The 12029-nt window shown below is 38.1% G+C and overlaps 1 protein-coding gene across 8 annotated transcripts in view; it reads right to left on the bottom strand.

Annotated features, from left to right (window-relative positions):
• SEC24B (SEC24 homolog B, COPII coat complex component) overlaps positions 1–12029 on the bottom strand; it is an 82104-nt gene that overhangs the window by 35978 nt on the left and 34097 nt on the right. For 6 of the 8 annotated variants that reach the window (XM_070504558.1, XM_070504557.1, XM_070504560.1 and 3 more), the window contains 2 exons: positions 11656–11760; positions 327–407 (listed from right to left, as the gene is read on the bottom strand). In XM_070504558.1, the coding sequence (XP_070360659.1) occupies positions 327–407; positions 11656–11760 (186 nt within the window). The remainder of the gene's footprint in view (positions 1–326; positions 408–11655; positions 11761–12029) is intronic. The other 2 variants (XM_070504562.1, XM_070504563.1) reach the window with 1 other exon arrangement.

The following is a 12029-nucleotide window of genomic DNA, read 5'->3' as shown; positions in this document are numbered from 1 at the left end:
TACTGAAGGAGCTGTTAGCATAAAAAAAGAAGGAAAAAGAAGAGGAAAATTATTCACTATTGAAAGTCTTTTAGAAAGAGGAAAAAGATAAAGAGCTTGATAATAAAAATAAAATAATAAATTTCCTTAGGTCTTCCAGAAACAACATTCACAGTTGTTATATGACAATTAACACTGGTAAATTAAGGCTGAGAAATACCAGGTAAACGTCCTTTTTTTCTGTTAAAAATATACTTGCAATTATGTATAATATATGTTCATGTTTGAAAGGAAGTGATCGTCAGTAACTTTTCAAATAAACGTCAGAGAAGCACAAAACCAGTCACCTGGGTAGCTGCCTCCTTCCAGGGCGTCGTAACTGTTGGGCCCTGGAGAAGCACTGCTCGTGGTGGAGGAGCTGTCCACACCTGAAAGGAAAACCCAGACATCTGCTAAGTTTAAAATGACAACGTACCTTAGAGCAGCCTTTGGCAATTCTGAAAAAGATGTTTGGCTGAACTAGGAAAACTGCTGACTCTAGTACAAAAGTAAAATGACTGATGTAAGACATTTAAAAACTATAGATAAACTTCCATTAATAAGAACAGGGCATGAGAGTGAGGAGAATATGGAGCTGATGAGTGGAACAGAACTTAATCAAATACACACGAAGGTATCTTAGAGAAGAGCAGGCATCACACTACGAAAAGTAGTCAACACACAAATATAAACTTTAGATTGAGAGAAATGTTAATATAGTCACGCCTCAAAGATTTTACCTACCAAATCTCAAGCTGTTAAATACATTTTGTCAGTATGAGGATATTTTAAGATAATTACATTTTAATGACGTTCATAACAGCACAGCTGTATGAAACCTTCAGAAAGAGGAGTCTAAGGCTTGGGTAAACGTTTCTGTGCCTCAGTTTATTCATCTGCAGAATGGATATCAAAGTACCTTCATACTTAATAAGGTAATATAAATAAAAGGCACTCAAATGTAAGTGTTAGACTATAAGAATTTTTATGATGTGTGTTCATTCAAAACCTGTAAGATTAACAGGAATGTCCAGTGGCAATTCATGATGAAATTTAGTGACAGGTCACAAGATAGTAGAACATACAATATACTGCTTTCATTCTTTCACTCAACAAATATTTTACTGAGAGCCTACAGTTGTCCTAGGCAGATATGCTAGAGATGTGCTGAAGAACAAAACCGAACATGCACGTGGTCCCTCTCTTGTGTTAGAGATCCTGGTCTTTTTCACCTTTCATATAAGACAAAATTCTGTGGTACAGAGGTGATCCCTAACTCTTAACACCAATATTATAACTTGGGTTTAAACTACATTTTAGTTAGTTTTCAACTGGGATATAAAAAGAATGAGTATGCATAATTATCTTTCATTGAATAATTTTGGATAACCATGAGAATTAAGTCTACCAACTCAGAGCATAAGAGCTAAAGGTTTTTGTGTGGTAACATTTATTTTTAGCAAAGAACATAATTTGGAGGCAAAAGACTCTAGTTACGTTAGACTCTGTCATTTACTTGCTATATAACTTCGGGTAAGCGATAATCACCAATACTCTCTTCTACAAAATGAGAACAATTTAAAAAATGCCCTATATGTTTTATTTTTTTGGTGAGGAAGATTAGCCCTGAGCTAACATCTGTGCCAATCTTTTTGTATGTGGGTTGCTGCCACAACATGGCTTGACAAGTGGTGCAGGTCTGCACCTGCAATCCAAATCCATGAACCTGGGCCATTGAAGTGGACTGTACCAGACTTAACCACTATGCCATGGGGCCAGCCTCCCTGTGTGCACTTTTTTAACGTTCTTGTGAGGCTTAAATGAGATAGTGGATATAAAACAACTTACAAAGTACAAGAGCTATAAAACAGTCAATGAAGACACTAATCTTTACTAGGTGTGTTCTTTGTGATAAACAGAAAATTGTTTCATATATATGTCATTACTCTTAATTAAGAATGGTAAGCAATGGCTCTTCCTTTCTGTTTCCTACATTTGTCAATTTATAACTAAGAAAAACACTGACATATAAGGTCAAAAGTCCTGAAGTAATAGCATTAAAATACAATACACCAAAACTCAAATATTCATCAACAGATGAATGGATAAACACAATGCGGTATATCTATACAATGGGATATTATTCAGCTATAAAAAGGAATAAGAACTGACACATGCTACAATGTGAATGATCCTTGAAAACATGCTAAGTGGAAGAAGCCGGACACAAAAGGTCACACACTATATGATTCCATTTATATGAAATAGCCAGAACAGGGTAAGTCTATAGAGAAAGTAGCGTGGTGGTTGCAGGGCCTGCGAGCAGTGAGAAATGGGAAGTTCCTGTTTTCATGAGGATAGTGTCTTGGGGATGACGAAAATGTTCAGTTCTATCCAGTTCAGCAACCTCGCAAAGTTAGAACTAGACAGGAGTGGTGACTGCACAACAGCCAAAATGACAGCACCAGACAGAGGTGGGGCTGCTCGACCCTGTGAATGTACCAAATGCCACTGAACTATGCACTTTACAGTGGTTAATTTTATGTTATATGAATTTCACCTCAAAACAAAACAATACGCCAAGACATTTCAATGGGGAAAGAATATTCTCTTCAACAAATGGTGCTGGAGCAAGACATCCACATGCAGAAGAATGAAGCTAGACCCTTTCCTTAGAGCTGACACTAAAATTAACTCAAAATGGATCATATAAAAATAACGCAACATAAGCACTAGAACTGTAAGAATACAGGAATAAATCTTCATGCCTTTTAATTAGGCAATGGATTGTTAGCTACGACAACAAAGGCAAAAGCAACAAAAGAAAAAGTAGATAAACTGGACTCCATCAAAATTAAAAACTTTCATGCTCCAAATGATACCATCAAGAAAGTAAAGAGACAACCCACAGAATGGGAGAATATATCTGCAAATCATGTATCTAGTATGAGTCTAGTATCCAAAATATATAGAGAATTCTAACAACCAAACAAGAAAACAACAAATAACCAAATTAAAATTGGGCAAAGGATTTAAACAGACATTTCTCCAAAGAAGATAAATGGCCAATACGCACAGGAAGAGACGCTCAACATCACCAGCCATTCTGGAAATACAAATCAAAGCCACAACGAGATAACAATTCACATCCACGAGGATGATTATAATTAAAAAGACAGATAACAGCAAGTTTGGGCAAGAATGTGGAGAAACTGGAACCCTCATAAGATCGAAAATGGTGTAGCCACGTTGGAAAACGATCTCGAGAGTTTCTCAAAAGGTTAAACATAGAGTTACCATATCACCTAGTAATTCCACTCAAGAGAAATGAAAACATATAGCCCCACAAAAACGTGTACGTGAATGTTCATAGCAGCATTATTCACAAGAGCCAAAAAGTGGAAACAACTCAAATGTCCACTAACTTATGAATGAGTAAATAAAACGTGATATATCCACATAATGGAGTATTATTCAGCAATTAAAAGGAATGAAGAACTGATACATGCCACAACACGGATGAACCCTGAAAACATTATGCTAAGAGAAAGATGCCAGTCGCAAAAACCCAACATATTATATGATCTATTTATATGAAATGCTCAAAATAGACAAATCTAGAGAGATAAAAAGTAGATTAGTGGTTGCCCAGAGCTCTGGGCGGGGTGGGAGTGGGGGGAAGAACAGGAAGTGGCTGCTAAAAGGTATAGAGTTTCTACTTTAGGGTGATGAGAATGTTCTGGAATTACAGAGCGACAGTTGCCAAACTTTGTTAATATACCAAAAATTGCCAAATAATACAATTTAAATGAGTGAATTTTATGGTATGTGAATTATATCTCAATAAAGCTGTTATAAAAAAATACCATAGCATTCTCTTTGATCAAGATAAACTTTTAAACGTAAATATCGAGATAATTATTCTTGAAAAAGAATTAAGTCCAAAGGTAAAAGATTACTTACAAATATCAAATTATTTCAAAGAACATAATACTGCTGAATTATGCTGCCTAGCTTTTTTCATGTCAAATCAAATATCCATACTCAAAAGTATTGCCCATTTTAATAATAATGCTATACCTACAGACCTTAAAGTAGGAATATTAAAATAGAAATAGTTATTCTGTTTTATTTATTGGGTAATTTGAAACCTGCTAACTTACTTCAAAAGTTGCTTTCAGGAGAAAAGAACAAATGTAAATCTCTATTTTGAACTTGTTAAAATATCAAAGCAATGATAAAAGTTGATCCAGCATGATAAAAGCATGATCCCGATGAACCACTAAACAAACAGACTCAAACTTCCTAAAACTTATTGTTCAGATTAATTCTAATGAAGCCACGCCATCACTGCCAACACAAATCAAAATGACTTTTTTTTTAAAAAAAAGGTACATTCTGGAACTTATATGTTAACATTCTGAACATGCCTAAAACCACCTTCGCTGATCCCTCCACGACCTTACAGCACATGTCTCAGTGCCTTTGTATTGTCACAAAAGGAACTTCAAAACCTGGCTTCCTTTCCACCTCCATCTCTCGCCTGGTCCTACGGCAGCCTCCCTCTTTTACCTTACAACGCAGTCACACCAAACTTCTCACCCTTCACCCAACACGCCACTTTTCCTTGCGTTTATGTGCTGTCATACTTGCCCATTAGCCTAGATTTCCTTTCTCCACATGGCAAATTCCTACTCATCCTTCACATTTCACATCCTCTGGGAAACCTGACACGGCCATGGAAGAGTGCTCGCTCTTCTGCGTGGCAGCATTTTTCAGTCCTGACTGACTGCACTTCTCCAGAGGTACAGCAGTCACATATGACACCTGCTTCTCTCTCACACTGTGAGTACCTGGAGGCGGCTATGCCACCTCACTGATCTTTGGAACCATGACACCAAGCAAAACCCTGCCCTCTGCGCACAAGCCGGGTTTGCCTGCACGGCCAGCTCTGGCACCTGTCCCACCTTACATCTCACACAGGTTCAGTCTGCCTCGGTCACTGCACACTACAGTTGGTGATAACTATCCTGACACCAAAGGGGAATGAGGATGGACGTGGTGCTTGGGAAGATTTTCCCTCCTCCTTTTACTGGCTCTACGTCACAGGTTCAGAGGGAAGAAAGCAGCTGGAGGAAAAGAGGGGGAACCGAACCTGAGGAAGTAAGCAGGCGAACAGATCAAAAGAGCAGCTCAGCATCCATGAAGTTGGGGAAAGGTCAGGGTGCACTTAAGCCTCCGAGAAAGACTTTCACTCTTCTCCAAGACAAGCGACACGGGTCAACAAGTCTGAGGCACTTACTCGCACTGCTCCGCTTGAAAGTAACCAGATAATTTGAGGTTATATGTCCCCATAACTCGCATAAAACACGGGAAAAGTAGAAGTCAGAGTTCATCTCCACCACTTACCAGTTGAGAGAAAAAAAGACAAGACACCTAACATTCCTGAGCCACTCCTTGTTTGTAGGAACACCTGCTCCACCGGCTGCTGCTAAGATTAAACAGACAGAACAGAGCCTTCCTTCCTCTTGTCCTTCCCCGTCTTCCAACAGTGCTACAAACGGGGGTGGGGGGCGAGGGAGGGCAGACAAGAACCTCCTGATTGATAAAGCCAAGTGTTTGTTCTCAGACTTCAGCCAAACTTCCTTTAACATTTACCACTGCTATCCCAATTTCTTTTGATCTGAAAACACTGTTCCCTTCTCTTGGAAATGCTAGTCTACACTCTCCCTCTCCAATCTTCCTACTTCCTTAGTCTAAAAACTCACTTTTCTCACTGGATTATTCCAGTAGCCTCTAATTTCAATATGCTCCAATTTTTCTGTAAGAGATCTTTCTAAAATGCAAATTTGGTTATGCTATTTTCCTACGTAACTCCTTCAGTGACTCCTCACTACCTTCAAGATAAAATCCAAACTCCTTAGTATAAAATATAAGGTTCTTAAAGATCTCACTCAGCCATCCTACCCCATTTAGATGAATTTTTCTTGCCAACGTCCTCTGCAGACCACAGGTCCAGACTCACTGAAGTTACCCAGCATGCCAGCTTCTCTCAAGCTTCTTGCTGCGTTTTAAACAGTGTCTGCCTCTCCCCAGATCCCTCACCTGCCGAATTCCAACTTCTCTTCGAAGATTCAGCTCAGGCATCCCCTCAGCCCTCGGGAGAATCTTTCCCATCACCCAGCCTACATCCGGCTCGAGATTCTCCCATGTATTCCTATAAAACACTGTGGTAACATAGGACTTACTGTCATTTTGGTCTATACTCCAAACGAGACTGTGAGCTTCTTGGATTTTTAATCAAGCTTACAAATGGGACATTATTAAATACTCTGTTTATAAATTGGTTGTTCAGAACTCAGAATGTACCTTTTCAGAGAAATAATGAAATAAGTGGTACCTATTACCCCAAGTTAGTTTACAGGCACTTACAAAACCCATAATCCATATTATTGATTAAACACTACACATTTGCAATAGGATGGAAAAAATAAAGCATTTGCAAACGTTTAGCATTTCAGTTAATTAGATTTGGGGCTAGCCTAGACATCCAATCACTATTTGAACACTATTTCTATTTGAAAGTACCTTTTGAATTCTAACTCTGGACACTGGTCCCAAATCTCCTTCCACTGCAACCCCAATACCCTGCCCCTCTGGCTGTACAAAAAGTCCCAGTTTCAACTATCGCTATCATACACACAGGATGTTCGCAAGCTGGATGTTCAGGTAACAGGTGCCACTTACAAATACATCACTACCTTTTCTTTTTAAGGTACATGAATACTGAAACCCCTGAAACTAATACTTTTCTTGATGGCATGGATGGCCTTTCATATCCTTCACAGACTCACCATGCGTTAAATTTATAAAATTTTAAAAGCATATTAAATATGTATTCAATTCAGTTGAAAGATATTTACCTGTTAAAACAGTAAAATAGTACATCAATCAAAGGGAAAGACAGGTTTGAATACTTTTAGGGATTCTCTTTGGGGGGATGGGGAAAGGGAGAGATGTTGGTCAAAGAGTACAATCTTGCAGTTTTAAGATGAATAAGTTCAGGAGATCCAATGTACAGCATAGTGTTAAGAACACTGTATTATGTACTTGAATAAAAAAGAATTCTCTTTGGAAGTTAGAGCTATAATATCATCTTGTTATCTACAGGAGTCAACCTAACTTGCTCTGCATCCAAATACATTTTATCTTTTAAAATACCCAAGCAAATCACAAACATGTCACTATCTCTGACGAAGTGTCTGGCACTGAATAATCACTATTAGCCTGTAGGAAAGTCAAACAAAAACTGACTAGCACCTTAAAACTCATTATGAGAAACCAAAGTGTTTTCCAACATCACTTACAAAATATAGCATCAAGCTGTCACACTACCAGAGCCACGGGGAAGAGCTTCCTGTTGTCCCCTGGCCTCTTCCCAACCTGAAAATTCCCTACAGGAAAGGTGACTGGGAGAATGCAGAGCAGGTGACAGAAAGTGAGCAGCACTGTCTTCTGGGGACTAGGGCTGACGAAAGCCTGGAGGCTGAGTCAGTCTCTGGTTATTTTTTTTCCCCTTTCACTTTATTTCACACCTCAATTTTTATTTTCCTGCTTACTCCCTTTCACTGCCATTTCCAAGTTGGCCTTCCTTCTTATTACGAATATGGCCGTGCTGGTCTGCAGAACTGCACCCAAAACTAACGAGAGGTCCACTCTGGCACCAGTAGCTGCAGGTGAGAATATCTGTGATGGAACTGACTTAATGGAGGAAAATTTAAGACACGACCATCATGAGATCCTGATAGCCTGCTGTTTGTTCCAGCTTTCTTTAAAAGTTTATTCTCCAACAATTCTGAACTTTTAGAAGCTTCTAACAAAACCTAAGAACGTCCCTAGTACAAAATCCTACTTTAGTTTCCAAGTGTGTATTTAATGAGAAAAATTCAAAAGGGAAGCCTATTTGTAGCATGTAATTTAAAAATATATAATTAGATGGTTAACTGTAAAATTAGAACTGAAATCAAATAGTTTTCTTTTAAAACTGAAAGTTTAAAATAAATACTCCCGTACTTGACTGCTACAGAGACTTGCTGCCAAGGAAACCACAAGCTTTAACAGACAAAAAGCTAAAATAAGTGGACAGTTCCTTTAACTATAACCATAAAGAGGGATATTACTGACTTCCAAACCTGCTACTTGATATTTCACTGTTTAATAAATTTTGTGAAACTGGAGAACAATCCCACACAAACTAAACACACAAAAATCTTATGAATACAGGGAATGAATCCCACTGAGACGCTTAAAAAGTAGAACTCCCCGAATCTCCACTTTATAGAGAAATATGTAATCTCCACACCAATTTGAGCCACTTTCTTTACCTGTTTACATATGAAAAGATTACTGTAATTGAGCAGGGTTTAAAAAAATAAAACTAAGTTTTACTTAAAGCTTTCTTTCCATTTATTCCTTCCCTTCACTCAGAATGTCCCTTTAATTTGCAATCAACAAAAACATAATTTTTTTAAAAAACCATGAATAGAGAACACCAGGATTCTAAGAAAAACTTCTGGACAGTCACATCACTTTGCTGTATGATAAAGGCGGCCCAGGAGGAAGCCCACACGTGAGTCGTCCTGTGCTAACAGCCACCCGTCCCCAGCTCCCTGGGCTCCAGGGGAGGGAGACGCCTTCCGTTCTGCAGAGACCCCAGTTTCCGTCTCTACTCTGCTACTTAGCAAGTGTGTGACCAGAGACCAATGTTACTTAACTTGTTCAAATCACAGTCAACTCATCTGTAAAACGGAGCCCATCATCCCGGCCCTTCAAGATTGTTGAGAATAAACTGAGATAAGAACAGGACCTCAAGTGAGGAATGACGACTAATCTTTTTGAGTGCTTACCATCTGCCAGATGCTGTTCTAAGCTCTTTTCAAGTATCTTCAACCCTCAAAACAAACATATGTAATTGTTACTATCATTATTCCCATCTTACAGATGAGTAAATTAAGATTCAATAAGCTTAAGAAACTTGCCTAAGGTCACAAAGCTGGTAAGTGACAAAGCCAGGATTTGAATCAGAAAAACTGATGCAAAACCCTAGAAGACATACTAGCTCTTTAGTGCTTCAACTGGCACGTAGTAAGTGCTCAAAAATGTTAGGTATTATTAAAATCTAAATGCTATGAGTTAAGACCTGAGGAATTTTTAATCTGTAATATATTCAAGAAAAAAAGCACTTAAGATAAGGTGATAGGAGAAAAGCCATAAATGCTAAATCTTTTTGATCACCCAATTTTTTTCAGTCTAAGGAAATGGAATTTTCAACAATTGCACCTAATTGCAAGAACAAAAATGGGAGTAATTTAGGCTGACAAATAACATTATACAAAATAACACATTTTTGAAATGTGCAAAATAAGGATTGTGAGATAAAAAGTGAGATGTATTTAGATCTGAATAATACATACATTAAAAAATAATAATTCAGGGCCTGGGAGCAATGAGCCATCAGCAGCAACAACCACGCACTGCAATCAGATCTTGGTTTCTAAAATACTCTTCTCCACTAAAGGAACCAGGACTCCTCGGAGAAACAGCTCATTCCAGGGTTGCAGCAGCGTAAGTACAAGATGAACTAGGAACATCTTACTGAGGTCTCAAAGTACTCACAGTACATACTTTTAAAGATTCATGGGAATGTTCTAAAAAGACAGTCTGAGGGAGTTACCACTGGCCAAGTCTAGGACAAGTAGCTATCAAAATAACTCATGTTAATAACGGATTACTACCCACTGAATAAAATAAGAATCCATGAGTCAATACAAACCCAAAGAAATCAACAAGGGAGAAGGGAAAGCTCTCCTTCACAACAAAATCTGAACTCAAATATAGGAGAAATGTTGGAATCAGAACATCATCAATGAATGCTAATACTAATGGGCAACAGTTTATTAGATAAGACGTTTACATAGCATCAAAGAATCTCCCCACAAATTACTTATTAATTTCAAGGGGGAAAAGTAGTAACTTTACAGTAGATAAACCTGGCAGACACCATTTTAATCAAGTGATCAAAGTTAACATCACCAATATGGGAACAAATCAACATCACGCGCCTCAGATAGGCTGCACTGAGAACACACTACTTCAGGGCAATCCTGCCAAAAACGCAGGATCTGAATCTAATCACAAGGATACATCAAATAAACTCAAACTGAGGGACATTCTACAAAATAACTGGCCTGTATTTTTCAAAAATGTCAAGGTCAAGAAAGAGAAACAAAGGTTATGGGACTGTTCCAGATTGAAGGAGTCTAAATGGAAATGACAACTAAACTCAATGCATGACCCTGGACTGGATCCTGGACCATGAAAACAGCTATAAAAGATCTTATTGAGACAGCTGTTGAGATGTGCCTGTGGACTGTGTACCAGATATTAGTGTTCAATCAGTGTTGAATTAAGTGTTGCATCAGCGTTCAATTTCCTGATAACTGTACTGTGTTTATGTTATGTAAGACACCATCTGTATAATTAAGAAATACAAACTCAAGTATTTAGGGGTAAAGGTTCATCATATCTCCAACTACTTTCAAATGATGTAGGCAAAGACGTATACATAGAAAATTGTAAAGCAAGTGGGGCAAAAATGGCTTCTCTGGGTGAAGTGTATGTGGAGGTTTCTTTTACTCTTCTTACAATTTCTCTGTAAGATTGAAATTATATAAAATAAAAAATTACAAAAAACTCAGAAAGATAGACGGATATTTACATAGAGTAAGAAAAATCACTTTCCATCTGGAACACTCTATTTTCACCCCCCATCAAATCATGCATGAATATTTGAATATTTAAAAAAATGCACAGGAAATAGAGACTTTTAGTTAAATGAACTGTTTATAGAGCAAATCTTTCCACTCAATAATAAAGACAACAGAAGGAGAATCATGGTCACATACAAAAACTTGAAAGATCAAAACTTATTGGCTCAGTGTTAAACCAGGAGAATTAACGAGGAACTGCACTGCTTCATGCTCAGCAGTGTTCTACCAATCGAAGGCAGAAAAAGACATGAAACCGGCTGCAACACATCACCATATGCACAACTTCTTCAATAAGCAAGATGTGAACTACTTTGTGAAGCAGGAAAATAACAACAAATTTTGGGCCTTCTAAATACATGACAAGAGGGGTCAAAAGGACCTCAAAGAAACACTGTCCTGGTTCTCTGTCACTATTGTAAAATCCACATGGTTCATTTTGATTAGACTAAAGTAGCATGCAAAGCAGAAGATAAAACATCATTCCTACAAGGGTGCCAGAGAAATCATCAGCCAAAGCTTGGTCAGACTCACTCTTTTGCATGTGACATCAGAGGAAATGCATTTCTGAGAGAAGAAAGCACTCTATCATCATGAAAGATGCATTGTTACTTACAAAATGGTAAAGATGTCCAAGGGAGGAAAAACAAAAGACATGCAAAACACCTCATTTCAAGGAACCCCATCTCCTATAACCCAAATCAAGCAAGTTCATTGAGTTAAACCTGCAGACACCTCTGTTAAGACTGTGGACATAAAAAGAAAAGGTGAGTGGGTAAAGATGAAGAACTGGTGTAAAGCTGAAGCAGACCTGCTTCCTCATCCTCCTCCTCCTCTTCCTCATCATCGGAAGTGGATGACAAGGGAGTCGGCGCGGAGCTAGCTTGATTATTAACATAGTCACCATACTGCATGCCTGTAAAGTGGAAGCACAAACACAAGAGTCAAACCAACAGGAAAGACGAGAAATACAATTTTGACATTACATTAAAAGTGAGAAAGAACTCTGACATTCCAAAGAACATCCCAGCATGCACATTAATATTAGCAAATTTATTATCAAAACTGGAACTGTTAGAAAATCTCTGCAAAGCAGTTTAGTAATGGCAGCTTTAACATGAACTAACTGGTTTAAGTGTGAAAAAAGTACCATGTCTTACACAGATGATATTTAGGAACCTGCCA

Source organism: Equus asinus, chromosome 3 (genome assembly GCF_041296235.1).
Source record: "Equus asinus isolate D_3611 breed Donkey chromosome 3, EquAss-T2T_v2, whole genome shotgun sequence".
Lineage (NCBI taxonomy): Eukaryota > Metazoa > Chordata > Mammalia > Perissodactyla > Equidae > Equus > Equus asinus.
This window is presented reverse-complemented; position numbering and strand designations above follow the sequence as displayed.